The 19,112-nt window shown below is 47.4% G+C and overlaps 2 protein-coding genes across 2 annotated transcripts in view; one reads left to right on the top strand and one right to left on the bottom strand.

Annotated features, from left to right (window-relative positions):
• NSUN2 (NOP2/Sun RNA methyltransferase 2) overlaps window positions 1-7,104 on the bottom strand; it is a 41,332-nt gene extending 34,228 nt beyond the window's left edge. The window contains exons 1-3 of the mRNA XM_023734823.1: window positions 6,816-7,104; window positions 6,533-6,690; window positions 5,100-5,204 (exon numbers count right to left, since the gene is read on the bottom strand). Coding sequence (XP_023590591.1) covers window positions 5,100-5,204; window positions 6,533-6,690; window positions 6,816-6,911 — 359 coding nt within the window. The 5' untranslated portion in view covers window positions 6,912-7,104. The remainder of the gene's footprint in view (window positions 1-5,099; window positions 5,205-6,532; window positions 6,691-6,815) is intronic.
• A 557-nt stretch (window positions 7,105-7,661) lies between these two features.
• The window catches only part of SRD5A1 (steroid 5 alpha-reductase 1), a 33,449-nt gene continuing 21,998 nt past the window's right edge, over window positions 7,662-19,112 (top strand). The window contains exon 1 of the mRNA XM_004380274.1: window positions 7,662-7,942. Within this exon, the coding sequence (XP_004380331.1) occupies window positions 7,662-7,942 (281 nt within the window). The remainder of the gene's footprint in view (window positions 7,943-19,112) is intronic.

Genomic DNA, 19,112 nt, shown 5'->3' with positions numbered 1-19,112 from the left:
AATACCCCAGCGCCTGCCTCTGCGACAGCGAATACCCCAGCGCCTGCCTCTGCGACAGCGAATACCCCAGCGCCTGCCTCTGCGACAGCGAATACACCAGCGCCTGCTTCTGCGACAGCGAATACACCAGCGCCTGCTTCTGCGACAGTGAATACCCCAGTGCCTGCTTCTGCGACGGCGAATACCCCAGCGCCTGCTTCTGTGTAACTGCTGGCAATGCAGCGCTGGGCTGTGACAAAGGCCAGTGTGATCATGTAGGTTACCACCGTATCCAATCGCCAAAACATCCTCAGCTCATTACCATCACATCGAATCGCCAAAACATCATCAGCCTGAGCACACGTGCCATTCCGATTTAGCACAAATGGATGAACTTCCATTTTCATGCATTCTAGAAAGAACGTCAGCAGGTGTCCCCTGTGCTTCACAGGCTGGGTTCCTAGCAGTTACACATCAATTTATTTGTGCAACGCTGAAAGTCTATCGTAAATATGACTGTGAAAGCTATTAAACCTTGTGACAAAAAATATTTAAAAATTTTCCAATAATTAACTAGGAAAATACACTGACAAATAATAAAAAGTATGTTACATAACTTTAAGAGCGATTCCAACTCTTTCGAGCCAGTGAATTTTCCGTTAAACAAAATCGTCTTCAAGAACTGTATTTCACCAATACCACCAGTTTTTTAACAAAGGCCCTATTTGAAAATTTGTCACAAAAACACGTCATCTTTGCATCTCAAAAATGCCTAAGGAAAAAAAGCCTCTGAAATACACACAACGTGTGACAAACCACCTTCAGTTCAGACATCAAAAAGCACACAACCAGGATGATGATAAGGCGGCGTTCCCAACAACCAGCTGTCAAAGCAAAGCTTTTAAGGAACACTTTAGGATGAGTCTGTACCATGCTTAGTCTACGGAAGGCAAGGAAAAAGAGAAACTGGCCCAAGCTCTGAATGCTGTGTGGAACATACCTTCCAGAAAACGTGCACGACATTCCACTACATACAAAAAAGGTAGAAAGAATATTATATGAGCTATTTCTGTATCTAGCAAGTCAGAAGTTTGGAGGATGCAAGATACAGCCAGAAGTCTAATTAAGTTTCTCCTCTGCTTGCTTGCTGACAGATTACAGGTATCACAGCTGACAAATTCCAGTTTGACAGACTCAGCGTTTACAGAATAAAGTTGTCATGCCAATTGTCTCTGAAACGGAAAAGCGCTCAGTGTTCAGAGCCCAAATCCCACAACGTTCTGCTCACACCTTCAGTTTTGCATTCAGAAAATTACAGCAAAAAACAGTGTGAGAGAATTACTAGCTGTTGGCAGAGCAATTCATCTTCATTCTTCAACGAGAAGACAACCTAAGGGGCCTTCGGCGTTTCAGGCTGCCCTGTTGTGTACCCACAAGAGACGCTCAACAAATGAGATGAGAGGCAGCTGTTACAGGTGACAAAGGTGGACCAGACAAAAGCTTCAACTACAGTTTGCAGACAGCGATAACAAACAGCAAGACTGCTGACAACCCTTGGTTTCTCAGAGTTTGCTGGAACCTGCAGCAGAAAATTACCAAAATGATGGGCTTTGAGAGCACCACTCTGTATGCGTGATTCCTGCTGAACAGCCCCTGCCAGACCACGCCATGTGGACCACAGACGGACAATCGGACTGCCCATCTTATAGCCGACTGCCCTGCCCATCCCTCACTTCCGGACACAAGGTTGAAGGGTCACGCGTTTTCAGGTGACTGGAAACCCTGGTTACGCAGCGGTTAAGAGTTCAGTGGCTAACCAAAAGGTCGGCGGTTTGAATCCACCAGGTGCTCCTTGGAAACCCTATGGAGCAGTGCTACTCTGTCCCCTAGGATCGCTATGAGTCGGAATTGACTTGACAGCAATGGGTTGGGTGGGAAATACATGCAAAACTACTAGGAATAACAATACGCACGAGACAGCCTCCAACACACTTCTGAAAATACCAGACACACTGACCGTAGGCAGGGTCGCGTTTCAGTGTGGGGACTGACAGCCCAGCGTCCGTGCCACCATCCAAGTCTTCACAATGACACACACGAGGGGATGGGCCTACAGCTCCATGACAGAGCTTAACTGCGTGCCGGCCCCCGCCTCGATGCCGCCCAACCCGAGCCACAGCTCCTACACTGCATGGGCCAGGCTACCAAAACCTGAGAAAAATGCTTCATAAAAACCCTAAGTGAACATTACGGCGTAAGGCTACAGACTGACTCCCATACCCCAGGAATGCATCCTGAGGTGGTGATGTTCAGTCCTGAGCTTGGCTGAGCTCTAGACTTCAGCATCTCGCCACTTGGCAGTCATTCAAATGCGTGTCCTGGGCACCTCCCTGACGTGGACACTGGGAATTCAGCCTCCTTTATCGGGGGTCGCTCAAAACGTCCTCTCTGGCACCAATGCAGCTCCTCCTGCAACCTCACCACTAGAGCTGGGTCAGACCTACATAGCAAAGGGCACAGTCCTCCAGACTGCCCAAGACTCAGACACCAGCCCAAAGCTCGGGGGCCCCCAAGACACCCTCACTTCTGACCCACTGGCTACAAATTTGGGGGTTTCCTCTACCCTTCAGGATGCCAGCTATAAGCTCGAGGGCCTGAAAATTCACTAGAACAGGTGAAACCAAAAGAGCCAAGCCCGCTGCAGTTGAGTTGGTTCCAACCCACAGTGACCCTAGAAGACAGAGCAGACCTACCCCATAGGGTTTCTAACAAGCAACTGGAGGATTTGAAGCACCAAGCTTTTCATTAGCAGACATACCACTTAACTACTGGGCCACCAGGGCTCCAGAACAAATGAAAGGACTCAGTCAAGCACTACACTTAATCAGTTTTATTACAGCAAGGGCACAGATGAAGAAACACGGAGGCAAGGTATGGGAAGATTCCCAACGCAGAGCTTCTGTATTCTACGCCTGTTACCAACCAGGAAGCCCATGGAACTTTCGTGTCCAGAGCCTTGGTTGGGGCCCCATTAAAGGAAAAAAAAAAAAAAACAGTTGCCATGGTGTCAACTCCAACTCACGGTGAACCATGTGTGTCAGAGTAGATATAGAGTTTTCAATGGCTGATTTTTTTAAAGTAGACTGCCAGGCTTTTTTTCCAAGGTACCTCTGGGTGGACCTGAACCTCCAACCTTTTAGTTAGTAGCCCAGCACGACACCAAAGGCATGACTGAATCAAGCCCCGTGTGGCTGAACTCAAGCTCCAGCGCCCTCCCATGAGGGCTGGTGACCTGGCCAGCCCCCACACAAGAGGGCCCTCATGAGCATAAACCTTCAGGTGTGAGCTGGAGCCCTGCACAGGGTTGCTCTGGGACTGGGGGGCACACAACAAACAATAGTTTAACAAAAACTCTAATTGATGGGGAAATTCTAATGTTCTGGAAGTTATCTCAGGAAGCAAGGACAAAGGCCAAAGTCTTCTGGTAAAGTTGCTGTAAACCTTACACCAAGGAAAGACCAGAAAACAAGTAAATCAACCGCCCCTGATTAATGAAAACCTGGCCTTGGTCAGCACTCACTGTTGTCGTTGCTGTTAGTTGCCATTGAGTCGATTCTGACTCATAGGGACCCCAGGTGTGCAGAGCAGAACTGCTCCATGGGGTTCTGAAGGCTGTGACCTGTCAGAAGCATGATTGCCAGGCCTGTCTTCCAAGGTGCCCCTGTGTGGGTTTGAATCACCAACCTTTTGGCTAGTACTCGAGCGCTTAACGGCGTGCACCCCTAGGGACTCCTCAGTGCTGTCTGAAGGGCGTGTAAAAAAGATAACACTGTGCACCTGAACATCCAAAGCCGTAAAAATTGCCAGGAAATGCCTGTTGAGTTCAGCTTTTTACAGCAAATTAAAAAACAATTTTTGTCTCTTATGAGAACTTTCAATGCCCCAGCTGGCAACGAGAAGCATGGAACTGGGTAACAATCTGCCTTAACGATTTTGGTGGCGGAAACAGTTAAGTGCTAGGCTGCTAACCAAAAGGCTGGCAGTTCAAGTCCACCCAGAGGTGCCTTGGAAGAAAGGCCTGAAGATCTACTTGTGAAAAATTGACCACTGAAAACTCTATGGAGCACAATTCTACTCTGACACACGAGGTGACCATGAGTTGGAGTCAACCTGATGGCAGCTGGTTTTTGTTTTTGGATATTGATAAACTAACCTAGGGCTCTGGGCCTCTACTTTGTGCTTGGGTGCAAGTCATTTTACAGGACAGCTTGTGCCCTGGTCAGGATCAGCACAAGAGACGGCCCTTACTAACTAAGAACTGACCGGGAAGAGAGCAACAGGCAACCTGCGGGACAGTGGAGAAAGAGCTGGCACCCAAGTGACTAGAAAGCAGGAGGTGCCCAGGAGCTCCAGACAGAAGACGAGAAGAGTCTCCTGAAGGGAGAGAAGTGACTCTGCAACAGCTCTGACGTGAGCAGACAAGAGCTTCACATGGAAAGGGCCAAAGTGGTGACGCCAAGGATGGAACCAAACCAAAAAACCAAACCCGTTGCCGTAGCATCGATTCCAACTCACGGCGACCCTACAGAACAGAGCAGAACTGCCCCATAGAGTTTCCAAGGAGCAGCTGGAGGATTCCAACTGCCCACCTTTGGGTTAGCATCTAAACACTTAACCACTGCACAAAAGGGCTGGATTTCCTGGGAAGAATCAACTGAACTCAGTGGCTCAAATACGTTGTTTTTGTTAGATGCCGTCAAGTTAGTTCCGACTCACAGCGACCCTACGTACAAGACAATGAAATGGTGCCCGGTCCTGCGCCATCCTCACAATCCTTGCTATGCTTGAGCCCGCTGCTGCAGCCACTGTGTCAATCCATCTCGTTGAGGGTCTTCCTCTCAGATATAAAGAGCCGAAAATCGTACATGAAAACTATACAAACTCATATAAAATTATATGGATAAAAGCACCAAAGTAAGAGAATGTCAGGCTGTCCAAACAGCATGTTTAGACTGTCTTTTGTGCAGGCAGCAGACGTGTTACCAGTAAGTACACGCAAGTGGACAGAGATTAAAATTCCGAAAGGAACACCCAGCGTGAAGAAGCCTTATTTCACCTACCAGCTCAGGGGTTGGGGAACTTCAACCTTCTGACCGTCCACCTCCAGGTTCTCCAACTCCTTGAAGTACTTGTTCTTTAAGCAATGGAGGATCTCTTTTGCATGGCTATTGAAAAAACAAGCAAGTATCAACTAGTCTGAAAGATGAATTTAATACAGTATACCTTTTTTTTTTTTTTAAACATTTCAAGTGTTTTAAAACTAAAACCAACGTAACATGGTTTGACACTATTCTTTAGTCTACCTTTTGACTGTTTTCCTTCAAAACTGAAGTATCCTTCACTGACTGCTGAACGCGATACTACTTCCTTCCTGCCTAAATGTGGAGTAAAACCTGTGAAAACCAGAACCTGTTATAAGCCGGAAACCTGTCAGAGAAGAAAAACTCAAGAAATGTCCACTAAAATAAGCGATACAAAAAAGGTAAAACTGTACCCAATCAAAGGCAGAAAACTTGCGAGACCTAGAAAAACAAGGCAGTCCCGCGAGTTCTGGCTCATCTAAGTTTCAATTCACTGTACCTGTAATTTCACTTAGCTGCAACTCATCTTGGAAAGATACAGCTACAAAGATTTTTTTCTAAATGGAGATAATCGGAAGTTTTATGCAAATTGCCGTTGCTGTCAGGCACCCTCTAATCAATTCTGACTCACAGTGACCCCATGTGACACAACAGAATGGCCCCATATGGTTTTCTCTAGGCTGTAATTGTTAGGAAAGCTTATCACTAGGTCTTTCTCCCACGGAGTCGCTGGGTAAGTTTGAACAGCCAACCTTTCAGGTAGCAGCTGAGCAAATTCCCGTATGTCCCCAATAGCTAGGCATTCTCAGCTCATCCATCCCCAGGGCCAAACGTTTCTCAGACTGCATTTTCATTTCTTCCTCTAGGCTTCCACTAGGCATTCGTGGTTCAACGGCAGACCTCTCACTTCCTACGTAGGAGACCGGAGTTCAATTCCCAGCCAATGCTCACGTGCAGCCATTACCCCTCTGAGAGTGGAGGCTTGTGTGTTTGCTGATGCTGAACAGGTGTCAGAGGAACTTCCAGACTAAGATGGACTAGGAAGAAAGGCCTGAAGATCCAGGTCCAAAAATTCAACCACTGAAAATCCTTTGGATCATAGCTGTCCTATCCGCGACCAATCCTCGAGACGATGCATAACTGGGTAGTGTTTGGTTGGACACGGGATGGCCATAAGCCAGGGTAATTCGATGGTAGCGAACAGCCAACTCCCACTTGCAACTTCACGTCATCCAGTGGCTCCTTAATCTACTTCACTGGACCCCCATGCTTCCTCTTCAACGCTTCCAGAATCCGGATCCACACGAAATGCAGCATTCGCTGACATTTTAACACGGCTCGGGGAAAGACCCTTGGTGTTAAGCTTGACCATCCCTAGCCCCAACTCCCGAGGAAATACGGAAAGGCCCTACCTTTTGTAACCTGTAATCCTTAAGGTGGCCGGGAGGGGTTCCCTAAGCGCTCCCATGAATTGCTCCCACTCGCCATCGGGCACGATCTTGAGCTCCTGGTAGTAGTGCTCGAACAGCTTGTTCTCTTTGACGATCTCGGGGTACCCGCCTTCCCAGCCCTGAGGAAAGAGAGGGACGTCACCCCAAGCCCCCGAGGGGCCAGCCCGCCGCTCCCGAGATCCCGCGCAGGCCCCGGGGGTCCTACGCGGGGCTCCGGCCACCCTCGCCCGCCGATCGCCCCTACCGCCGCGCTGCGCTTCCCGCCGCGCTGGGCTGCATCCTCTGGGCCCTCGGGTCTCTGCTGCTGCTGTAGCCGCCAGCCGCGCGCCCGCCGCCCCATAGCCACCCACGCCGCCCGCAGCGCCCGCGCCACGCCGAGTCCTCGCAGCGCCCGCACCACGCCGAGCGCCACAGACTTCCGGGACGGCCGAGGCCCCGCACGCCAGGGCCGGGTCCGTCCACGGCCTGCCGGGATCGGCAAGAAATCAGCCAACAGGGCAAAGACCCGTCCTTTCGGAACATCACTGACAACCCTGAGGAGGAAAGCTGCGCCAGACAGAGGCTCGGAAATTGTCTTCGCGCGAAGCGCCGCGGCTTCCCGCGCGGGCTCAGGCCGCGCCGCGGACAGCCTGGAGTCAGCGCCTGCGCGGAGCCGCGATGGGGGCGGGTCGGGGGCGAGCCGGGGGCGGGGCTTCAACGGCTTGGGCGGGAGAAATTGGCTTCCCGGGTTCACCCCCTGAGGTCCCGCCTCCAAACCTCGAGGCCCCGCCCCTAAGGCCCCGCCCCCTATCACCTAGGCGCTATCTTTGAGCCCCTGGCCCTGCCTCCGAGCCCGAAGGCCCCGCCCTGCACCCCGCCCCCGACGCCGAGGCCCCATCTCCGATCTCGGAGGCCTCCCCCCGCAGCCCTCGGTAGCGCAGGTAACTCGCCCAACGGGTGCAGCCGGGGCGGGGCCCGAGGGGCGTGGTCCGCCAGAGCCCGAGCCCTTACTGCACCCGCCAAGCACGTGGCCCGTGCTAGCCCACGCGACAGAAGCGCCTCCCCGCCGACTATATGAGCCGCCGTCGGGGATGGAGCGCGTTCCCCGGCCATGGAGCTCAGCGAGGCGCGGCTGCTGGACGCGCTGGCCGGCCTGCAAGCCGCCCTCGGCTGCCTAACTTTACTGCTGCTGCGGCGCATCGGCTCTTCCTACGGCCGCCACTCGTCGCCGCGCCTCGGCTGGCAGATGCCCGCGCGGCTGGCGTGGGTGCTGCAGGAGCTGCCCTCCCTGGCCTTGCCGCTGCTGGAGTGCGCCCGTGCCGCCCCCAGCCACCTGCGCCGCCGGCCCAACGCCTTGCTGCTGGCCATGTTCCTCGTCCACTACGCGCACCGGTAACGGCCGCCTACTCCCCACCGAACCCTCACCTCGGTCCCGCGCCCCGCCTACCCCGCACCCCACCGGCCCTGCCCACCCCACACCCCGCCAACCCAGCATCCTGCTCCCCTGCCCCCGCAGTTACCTGCCTCTGGTCCGCAGCGCTCTTCCCTGCAGTCGCCTGGTGCCTTCTTCTGGCCCCTGGCTCTCCTTGCAGTTACCCGCCTCCGGTCCTCTGCGCCCCGGCGCCGTTTCCCTGTGGCCTCTCCGGTGCGCCCCCTTCCCTGCTGAGCCCTCACCAGCCAGCCCCCCCTATCCTCGCGCCCTCTCTGAGCCCGTCGGTCCCCATCCCCGATCCACCTGCACTCTTCCTGTAGCCCTGGCACAGGGGAATTAGTCTGGACAAAGGGGAGATGGTTAGGAAGGACTATTGTTGTGTGCGTTCAGTGGAATCCGACGTATAGCCACCCTAAGACAGACTGGAACTGTTCCCGTGGGTTTGCCTAGGCTGTAATCTTTAGGGAAGGAGCCCTGGTGGCACAATAGTTAAGCGTTCAGCTGCTTGGGTTTGCGGTTGGAATCCACCAGCCACTTGGGGAGAAAGATGCGGTAGTGTATTTTCATAAAGATTATAGCTTTGGAATCACTATGGGGCAGTTCTGCTCTGTCCTGTAGGTTCTCAGTGAGTTGGAATCGACTCAACGGCAACAGGCTTGGTTTGGTTTAATCTTTAGAAGTAGATTGCCGGGTCTTTCTTCTCCCGGAGCCACTGTGTGCTTTAACCACTTGGGTTAGCAGCCTGGCACTTAAGCATTGCACCGCCAGGGCTCCTTTAGAAAGGACTATAAGGTAGTAATAAAGTCTTGTTGGTTTTTGTTTCTTTGTTTTTTTTTTTTTTTTGGAAATCCAAAATGGAAAGTTTGTTACCTGTGTAATTATTCTGGAGTTTGTCGCTTTAAGGAGCCCTGGTGACACAGTGGTGAAAGCACCTAGCTGCTAACTTACAGGTCGCTAGTACCTGCCCTCCACCACAGAAAGATGTGGCAGCCAGCTTCCTTGAAAGATTACAGCCTTGGAAACGCTGTGGAGCAGTTCTACCCTGTCTTGTAGAGTCCTGTGAGTTGGAATGGATTCGATAGCAGTGGATTTGGTTTCTGTTCCCTTAGATCAAGGCTAAAGTTCCTCCTGTAGGTTTATAGCCCAAGGGTATGATCCAGATTATCCTCGAATTGTTTTTCAGGTTCCTTTTGAGTTTAGGCTGCTTTGTTATGTTTGTTCTGGGTGGAGCTCCTTCCTCCTAACCAGACGACCCAGTTGCGTATTGCAGGTTGTTAAGGAGTCTTCCTCCAATCCTGATGCCCCGTTTTTCTTCATGTAGTCCAGTTCCTTGGGTTATTTGCTCAACATACAGATTGAATAAGTATGGTGAAAGGATACAACACTGACACATAATTTTCTGATTTTCTAATCTAAAGGTTCTTCATGAGCACAATTGTTTTGAAATTCCCATTCTTCACAGAGGTATCCATAATTTGTTGTGAACCACACAGTCAAATGCTTTTGCATAGTCAATAAAACATAGGTAAACATCTTTCTGGTGTTCTCTGCTTTCAGCCAAGATCCATCTGACATCAGCAATGATATCCCTTGTTCCACATCCTCTTCTGAATCCGGCTTGAGTTTCTGGCAGTTCCCTGTCGATGTACTGCTGCAAGCGTTTTTGAATGATATTCAACAAAATTTTACTTGTGTGTGGTATTAATGATAAGTTCGGTAATTTCCACGTTCTTTTGAATCACTTTTCTTTGGAATGGGCACCTATATGGATCTCTTCCAGTTGGTTTGCCAGTGTCATGGATTGAATTATGTCCCCCCAAAATGTGTGTATCAGTTTGACTGGGCCTTGATTCCTGGTATTGTTTGATTTTCCTGTATGTTGTAAATCCTGCCTTTATGATGTTAATGAGGGAGGATGGGCGGCAGTTGTGTTAGTAAGGCAGGACTCAGTCTGCAACACTGGATTGTGTTTTGAGGCAATCTCTTGAGATATGAAAGAGAGAAGCGAGCAGAGACACATGGGAACCTCATACCACCAAGAAAGCAGTGCCGGGAGCGGAGCGCATGCTTTGGACCTGAGATTGCTGCGCAGATAAGCTAGTCCAGGGGAACATGGATGAGAAGGCCAACAGAGAAAGCCTTCACCTGGAGCCGTCGTCCTGAATTTGGACTTTGAGCCTACTTTACTGTGAGGAAATAAACTTCTCTTTGTTAAAGCCATCCACTTATGGTATTTCTGTTATAGCCGCACTAGATGGCTAAGACAGCTGGGTAGCTGTCTTCCAAATTTTTTGGCCTAGATCAGTGAGCGCTTCCAGTGTTGGATCCTTTTGTTGAAACATTTCAATTGATAGTCTGTCAATTTCTGGAGCCTTGTTTTTTGCCAATGCTTTCAGTGCAGCTGGGACTTCTTTCAGGTCCATTGATTTTTGGTCATATGCTGTCTCCTGAAGTGGTTGAAAGTCTGTTTGGCACAGTGACTTTGTATTCCTTCCAACTTCTTTTGATGCTTCCTGCATTGTTCAATATTTTGCCCATAGAATCCTTCAATATTGCAGGTTAAGGATTGAATTTTTTCTTCAGTTCTTTCAGCTTGAGAAATGCCAAGCATGCTCTTCCCTTTTGGTTTTCTAACTCCAGGTCTTCGTACATATCATTATAATGTTTTATATTGTCTCCTGGAGCTACCCTTTGACATCTTCTGTTTAGCTCTTTTACTTCATATTTTTTCTATTCGTTTTAGCTACTTTGTGTTCAAAGCAAGTTTCAGAGTCTCTTCTGACGTCCATTTTGGTCTTTTCTTTCTTTCTCATCTTTTTCATGATCTCTTGCTTTCTTCAGTTAGGATGTCCTTGACGTCATTCCAAAACTCATCTGGTCTTCGGTCATTAATGTTCAGTGTGTCAAATCTGTTCTTGAGATGGTCTCCAAATTCAGGTGGGATATACTCAAGGTTGTATTTTGGCGCATGTGGACTTAATTTTTTTTTGTCTTCAACTTGAACTTGCACGTGAGCAATTGATGACCTGTTCCACAGTCGGCCTCTTTCCTTGTCCTGACTGATGATACTGATATTTTTCGTTGTCCCTTCCCACAGATGTAGTCGATTTGATTCTTGTGTTTTCCATCTGGTGAGGTCCACTTGTGTATTTGCCATTTATGTTGTTGAAAAAAGGTATTTGCAATGAATAAATCATTGGTCTTGCATAATTCTGTCATGCAATCTCTGGCATCATTTCTGTCACCAAGGCCATATTTTCCAACTACTAATCCTTCTTTGTTTCCAACTTTTGCATTCCAATCAACAGTAATTATGAGTGCATCTTGACTGCATGTTTGATCAATTTCAGACTGCAGAAGTTGATTAAAAATCTCAATTTCTTCATCTTTGTCATTAGCGGTTGGTGAGTGAATTTAAATAACACTCATATTAACTGGTCTTCCTTGTAGGCATATGAGCATTACCCTATCACTGACAGCGCTGTATAGATCTTGAAATGTTCTTTTTAAAAAGGAATGCGACACCGTTCCTCTTCAATTTTTGTCATTCCCAGCGTAGTAGACCATATGATTGTCCAGTTCAGAATGGCCAATGCCAGTCAATTTCAGCTCACTAATGCCCAGGGTATCGATGCTTATACTTTCCATTTCATTTTTGACAACTTCCAGTTTTCCTAGATTCATACTTTGTACATTTCACATTAATGGATGTTCACAGCTGTTCCTTCTTGTTTTGATTCGTGCCACATCAGCAAATGAAGGCCCCGAAAGCTTGACTCTATCTATGTTGCTAAGGTCGACTCTACTTTGAGAGTAGCTCTGCTGGCACAGTGGTTAAAGCACTCGGCTGCTAACCAAAAGGTGGATGGTTCGGCCCCAGTAACTGCTCCATGGGAGAAAGATGTGGTAGTCAGCTTCCGTAAAGATTTGCAGCCTTGGAAATCTATGGGGAAGTTCTACTCTGTCCTGTAGGGTCCCTTTGAGTCGGAATTAACTCGATGGCAGTGCATTTGGGTTTTGTTTTTTTTTTCCTGCTTTGCGGAGGCAGCTGTTCCCTAGTCGTACTTGGAGTGCCTTCCAACCGGAGCGGCTCATCTTCCAACACTGTATCTGACAGGGTTTCCCCGCTATTCGTAAGGTTTTCACCAGTCAGTTGTTTTGGAAGTAGTTCACCAAGTCCTTCTTCCTGGTCTGTCTTAGTCTGAAAGCTCCGCTGGAACCTGTCCACCATGGGTGACCCTATTGGTATTTGAAATACTGATATCATAGCTTCCAGTATAACACCAATATGCAAGCCAGCACAGAACAGCAAACTGACAGATGACTGGTGTTTAAACACAGTAACATGGTTTATTTAGGAGTCCCTGAGTGATGCAAATGGTGAACACACTTGACTGCTAACCAAAAGGTTGGCGATTGGAGTCGAACCAGAGGTACCTCGTAAGAAAGACCTGGTGATCTACTCCAAAAAATAAGTCATTGAAAACCCTACAGAGCACAGCTCTGCTCTGACATGTGGGGTCACCATGAGTTGGAATTGACAACTCGTTAACATGGTTTATTTCATCAAAATGAAAGTGATTGTACCACACACTTTATCTCCTACATTTCTTAACTTGGAGATTACTGCTGAGCCCCCACAACAAGATTGAATGAGTAAAGGAAAGAAGCTGCAGACTGAATTATCCCACCTAAGGTCTCTGGGGTCGCCCCCCCGGCCACCCCTGGGTGCCTGGCATGTTTGCCCTATTGCTGTTTCTGGGAAACCCACTGGGGCAGGAGCAGTTCTGTGCTCGGGCCTCCTCCTGGCCTGGAAGACCAAGGTAGGTTTTTGTACGTTTTAATGTTTTCATTGTTATTACAGTGGTAGTTGTTAAGGAGCCCGGGTGGCACGGTGGTTAAGCACTTGGCTGCTAACCGAAAGGTTGATGGTTTGAACCCCTCTGCGAGAAAAAGATGTGGCAGACTGCTTCCGAAAAGATGACAGCCTTGGAAACCCTATTGGGCAGTTCTGCTCTATTCTCTAGGGTTGCTGTCAGTCAGAATTGACTTGACGGCAGTGGGTTGGGTTTCGTTTGGGCAGCTGTGTATTCTTCCTGTCTTAGCCTCCTAGTGCTGCTGTGACAGAAATCCCACAAATGGGCAGGTTTAGCAAACAAATCTATTTTCTCACAGTTCAGGGAGCTAGAAGTCGGAATTCAGGGCACGACTCCAGGGGAAGGCTCTCTCTCGGTCACCTCTGGGGGAAGACCTTTGTCTCTTTCAACCTCTGTTCTGGACTCCTTGGCAATCTTCACGTGTTATCCATCTTTCCCGGTTTGTCCTTGCTGCTGTGTGTCTAATGTGCTCTTTGTGTATCTCAGAGGTGATTAGGCCTATGCTGATATGGCCTCATTAGCATAACAAAGAAAATCCTATTCTCAAATGGGATTACGTTAACAGGTATCAGGTGGGGATTGCAGCACATATTTTGGGGGGACAGTTCGATCCATAGCACTGCCCTGTTGAAAGGCACATCTGAAGCCTGGGTATATCTTTGCAGCTTGGGGGGCCTTCTCACGTCAGCAGGGTCGGGAAGTACCACACTGTTCTCTTGGGATCTTAACTGGATTGAAGCAAATGGGAAGTTAGGACAGGCCTTTGGATTCCCTGGGAGATTGAGGCCTCTTTCCCTGGGATTCCCATAATTCAAAGGTATCAATTCTTCTTCAGTCTTCCTTATTCATCGTCCAGCTTTTGCATGTATATGAGGCAATTGAAAACACCATGGCTTGGGTCAGGCACACCCTAGTCCTTAAAATGACATCTTTTCTTTTTAACACTTTAAAGGTCTTTTGCAGCAGATTTGCCCAACGTGATGTGTCTTGATTTCTTGACTGCTGCTTCTGTGGATGTCGATTGTGGATCCAAGTAAAATGAAATCCTTGACAGCTTCAGTCTTTTCTCCGTTGATCATGATGGTGCTTATTGGTCCAGTCGTGAGGATTTTTGTTTTCTTTATGTTGAGATGTAATCCCTGCTGAAGGCTGTGGTCTTGGATCTTCATCAGTTAGTGCTTCACGTCCTCTTCACTTTCAGCAAGCGAGGTTGTGAGTCTTCCTCCAACCCTGATGCAGTGTTCTTCATGTAGTCCATCTTCTCGGATGATTTGCTCAGCATACCAATTGAATAAGTATGGTGAAAGGATACAACCCTGGCACACAGCTTTTCTGATTTTGAATAATGCAGTATTCTCTTATTGTGTTCAAATGACTGCCTCTTGATCTAGGTACAGGTTCCTCATGAGCACAAAGAAATTTTTTGGAACTCCCATTCTTTGCAATGTTATCCATAATTTGTTATGATCTACACAGTTGAATGCCTTTGCATAGTCAATGAAACATGGGTAAACATCTTTCTGGTATTCTCTGCTTTCAGCCAGCATCCATCTGACCTTACCAGTGATATCCCTCATCCACGTCCTCTTCTGAATCTGGCTTGAATTTCTAGCAGTTCCCTGTCAATATACTGCTGCAGCAGTTTTTGAGTTATCTTCCACAAAATTTTCACTGGCCAGTTTTTTCAGAAGTAGATTGCCAGATCCTTCTTTCTAGTCTACTTTGGTCTGGAAGCTCCAATGAAACCTGTCCACCATAGGTGACCCTGCTGGTATTCGAAATACCAGCAGCGTAACTTCCAGCATCACAGCTACATGCAGGTCACCACAGTATAACCAACTAACAGACGAGTCATGGAGACTATAGAGGCTAAGTTTTCAGTCTTTTCAAAGTTTTAAGAAGGCAAAGATGTCACTTTGATAATTAAGATGCATCTGACCCAAGCCATGCTCTTTTCAATCTTCTCATATGCTTGTGATAGCTGGACAATGAAAATAAAGACAGAAGAATTGATGCACTCGAATCATGGTCCTGACAAAGTATATTGAATATATGGTGGACTTCCAGAAGAATAAAAAAATCAGTCTTGGAAGAAATACAACCAGATGTTCTTTAGAAATGAGGATGACATGTAGAAATTTTTGAAATGGTGTCTCTTTGGCTATGTATATTTTCACCAAAAAAAAAAAAGTCGAGAAGGGAGAGTGTTGACATGTCATGGGGTTGTTAACCAATGTCATAAAATAATACGTGTACTGACTGTTTAATGAGAAACTCTTTTTTCTGTAAACCTTCACCTAAAGTACAATAAAAAAAAAAATTAGGCAAAGGGAAGGACAGCACACACTACAGCGCAAGTCAGCACAACTGGACTAAACCAAAGCTCACAAGTTTCCTGGATACAATCAAACACTTTGAGGGACAAGAGTAGCAGGGGTAGGGGTCTGGGGACCATGCTTTCAGGGGACATCTACGTCAATTGGCATACCAAAGTTTAATAAGAAAATGTTCTGCATCCTACTTTAGTGAGTGGTGTCTGGGGTCTTAAAAGCTTGCGAGCAGCCATCTAAGATGCGTCAGTTGGTCCCAACCACCTGGAGTAAAGAAGCATGAAAAACACGAAAGACACAAGGAAAGTATTAGCCCAAGAGATAGAAAGGGCCACATAAACCAGAGACTTCATCAGCCTGAGACCAGAAGAACTAAATGGTGCCCGGCTACCACCAATGACCACCCTGACAAGGGAACACAATGGGGAATCCCGGATGGAGCAGGAGAGAGGTGGGGTGCAGAACTTAAATTCTAGTAAGACCAGACTTACCAGGTCTGACTGAGACTGGAAGAACCCTGGAAAGCATGGCCCCCAGACTCTCTGTAAACCCAAAACTAAAACAATTTCCAAAGCCAACCCTTCAGGCAAAGGTTAGACTGGACTATGGGACATAAAATGATACTCGTGAAGAGTGTGCTCCCTAGCTCAAGTAGATACATAAGACTGAACGGGCAGCTTCTGTCTGGAGGTGAGATGAGAAGGCAGAGAGGGTTAGGAGCTGGTTGAAAGGACATGGGGAATCAGAGGTGGAAAGGAAGAACGTGCTGTCACAGTATAGGGAGAGCAATTAGGGTCACCTAACGATGTATGTATGAATTTTTGTATAAGAGACTAACTTGAACTGTAAGCTTTTACTTAAACTACAACAATAAACAAAAAAAAGATTAAAAAAAAAAAAAGAAATGAGGATGACAGGACTTTCACTTGCTTACTTTAGACACATTGTCAGGAAAGACCAATCTCTAGAAAAGGACATGGTGTTTGTTAAAGCAGAGAATCAGTGAAAACAAGGGAAACCCTGCATGAGAAGGAGCGTCACAGTAGCCCCAACAATGGACTCAAACATACGTTATCATGAAGATGGCACAGGACTGGGCAAGCTTTCTGTCTATCATACATACATAGGGTTGACGTGAGTCAAAGCTGATTTGACAGCGGCTAACAACGCTCACTTTGAGCTTGCCATTGACTCCTAAAGTAAACAACACATCTGAGCCGCAGCAGTAACATCTGTGTCATAACATCTCAACAAGGACTCAGGAAGACCACTCAATCGCTGGACTTGTTTTTTAAGTGACTATTGATGCTGCCCCCGGAGTCCTCACCTCCTCAAGCAACTGCTGTCAGCCAAAGGCTGATCATCTTAAGTAAGTTTGTCATCTCTGAACGTGTTTCTTTGGCTACTGCAACTCGTTAACTCACCATTGCCCAACAACTTCTTCGCTTCACTAACAAATGAACCATGTGGTGATTCACTTTGCAGTCCCCTGCTCATTTTTTTGGTGAAGAAATACTGCTGTGATGAGATTGTTTTCAATTTTCTGATCCTTCTGACCACTGTTCTCCTGTGGGTGGGAAATACGGTGATGAGTGTTTAGTCTGGTAACGTGGACCTGTAGTATACTCTCAGCACAGTGACAGTGTTATTGCACGCTAGAGAATGCATTGCCATCTAATTCATTACCAAAACAATCCACACCACACTGTGCCTTAAAAGCATGACATTTGAAGCTCACTTGTTGTTGTTGTTTTTTTTTAAATTTAATTTTGGTGAAAATATACCCCGTCATATACCATTTCAATGATTTTCACAGGAACAACTTGGTCACCTTAATTACATTCTTCAAGTTGTACAAACATTCTTGCCATCCTTCTCCAGATTTTTCCACCGCCGTTGATTTAGACTCATTGCTCCATACAGTTCTCATCAAACCTTTCGAGTTTCTATCATCAGTTTGATCTCATGTAGATAATTCTTTAAAAGAGCACAATGCTCAAGGCAGACATACTTTACTTATTAGGATAAACTGATTTTTGGTCCCAAGAGGAGAAGTCCACTTTTCCTGTTTAGACAGGATGGATATGCGGTAGTGATAAGAGCATAAGATGCCGTGGTACGGTGATCTGCAGGGGACTCAGAAAGCGGTTGAGTCGTAACTGTTCACCCTGATTTGTAGTACACCAAACAGCAATTCAGAGCGATGAGAACACCATATACAGCCTCGGCTACAGCTGTTTAGCATCGTAGACGATACATAGATGAATGACCAGGGCCGTCTTCCAATAAGACTTTGGTTATAAGCCCCGAGAGTTGAATTTCATATCATTTTCATGCATTGTTGCTTCCGACTCATAGCAACCCCATGTGACAGAGTAGAACTGCCCCATAGAGTTTCCTAGGCTGTAATCTTTATGGGGACAGATCACCAGCTCTTTCGGTTAACAGTTCAACGCTTAACCATTGTACCACTAGGGCTCCTTTTTCATGTATTATAGAATAATAATCTTTTGATTTTTTTTTTCAACTATTTAAAAGCGTAAAAGCCATTCTTAGCTCGCGGGCTATACGAGGACAGCTGGTAGATGGGATTTGGCCTGCTGGGCACAGCTTGACGACACCTGAGCTGGACTCATTGCTATCACAGCCACAGAACATGAGTGACAGGTGAAGACAAGGGGTTTGAGGCAAAATGAGAGAGAGGTTTGGGTTTCACCTTTGTAAGGTGCCAGCCAATGTATGCAACTGTTCAGAATTCAGCTGTGAACTCGAAATAGAGTTACCTGAAGTTTGCTGTGCGTGATCCTCATGTCCTGGAGGAAAAGGCTATCATAGACCCACAGGTTTGCTCAGCCTTGCTGCGTTAACACTCCCTTCGTCTGTAATTTATAAATTGGGGGCATGCAGCCCAGAGTCTTCCTCAGACCACTTTCTTTACTGTCTATTCTGTATTAGTCAAGCTTCCTCATCTTTCTCATTCCCTTTCTGACCCTGCATTCCTATCACCCTATACTGAATTTAGGGTGGACCCAGTCCCAGTAAACAGCCCCAATCGCTTAGGAACTGAGGACTCTTTATTTTATCAGGCACCTTTTTAAACCCAATCCAGGCCTTGGGTCTCCTGAAATTTTCATTTTCTGCTCTTTTTCTGTATTTCTCCAGTCACATCAGAATTCTAAGCCTTTCTTGCCCTACTCTGCACCTTGCATGTTGGGAAATTCCATGGACCTTGTAACTCCCATGGAAGCTTTCTCTCAGCATTCTCCGACTGCCCCTCTCCTATTCTGCCACGGACAGAGGGTCCCTATGCTGACTTCAAAGGCAAGGCTTCTCCACCAGGTGCCTCTCAAGCCTTTGCCATCAGGGACAGAGTGAGGAGCATTCTGTCTTCTGCCATCGATTCCGTTTGCCCTGGAGTCTAACCCGTGGTGTCCCACAGGGGGAAAAGCACATGACAACAATGCCAGATCACAAGTCAAAAGCTTTGCCTGTTTTTAAGGGAGCGTATACTGGACCAGAGTCTCTGGGAGTTGCAAACGTTAATGTGCTCAGCTGCTAAACCAAAGGTTGAAGGTTCAAGTCCACCAGAGGCACCTTGAAAGAAAGGCTTTGTGCTCTCCTTCCAAAAAAATCAACATTGAAAACCCTGTGGAGCACAGTTCTACTCTGACACATATAGGGTCGCCATGAGTTGGAGTCAACTCCATAGCAAGTGGTTTGGTCTCTCTATATTTTGTTTTCGTTTTTGTTTTTTGTTTTTGGTATACTGAGTCCAGAGTCCCTTGATGGTGCAAATGGTTAACACATTTACCTGCTAACCAAAAGGTTGGAAGTTTGATTCCATCCAGAGGCACCTTGGAAGACAGACCTGGTGATCTACTTCTGAAAGATCAGCTGTTGGGAACCCCATAGAGCACAGTTCT

The sequence above is a fragment of the Trichechus manatus genome, unplaced genomic scaffold (genome assembly GCF_000243295.1).
Source record: "Trichechus manatus latirostris isolate Lorelei unplaced genomic scaffold, TriManLat1.0 scaffold00072, whole genome shotgun sequence".
NCBI lineage: Eukaryota > Metazoa > Chordata > Mammalia > Sirenia > Trichechidae > Trichechus > Trichechus manatus.
The sequence above is the reverse complement of the archived record's forward strand: the minus strand, read 5'-3'. Positions and strand labels throughout refer to the sequence as shown.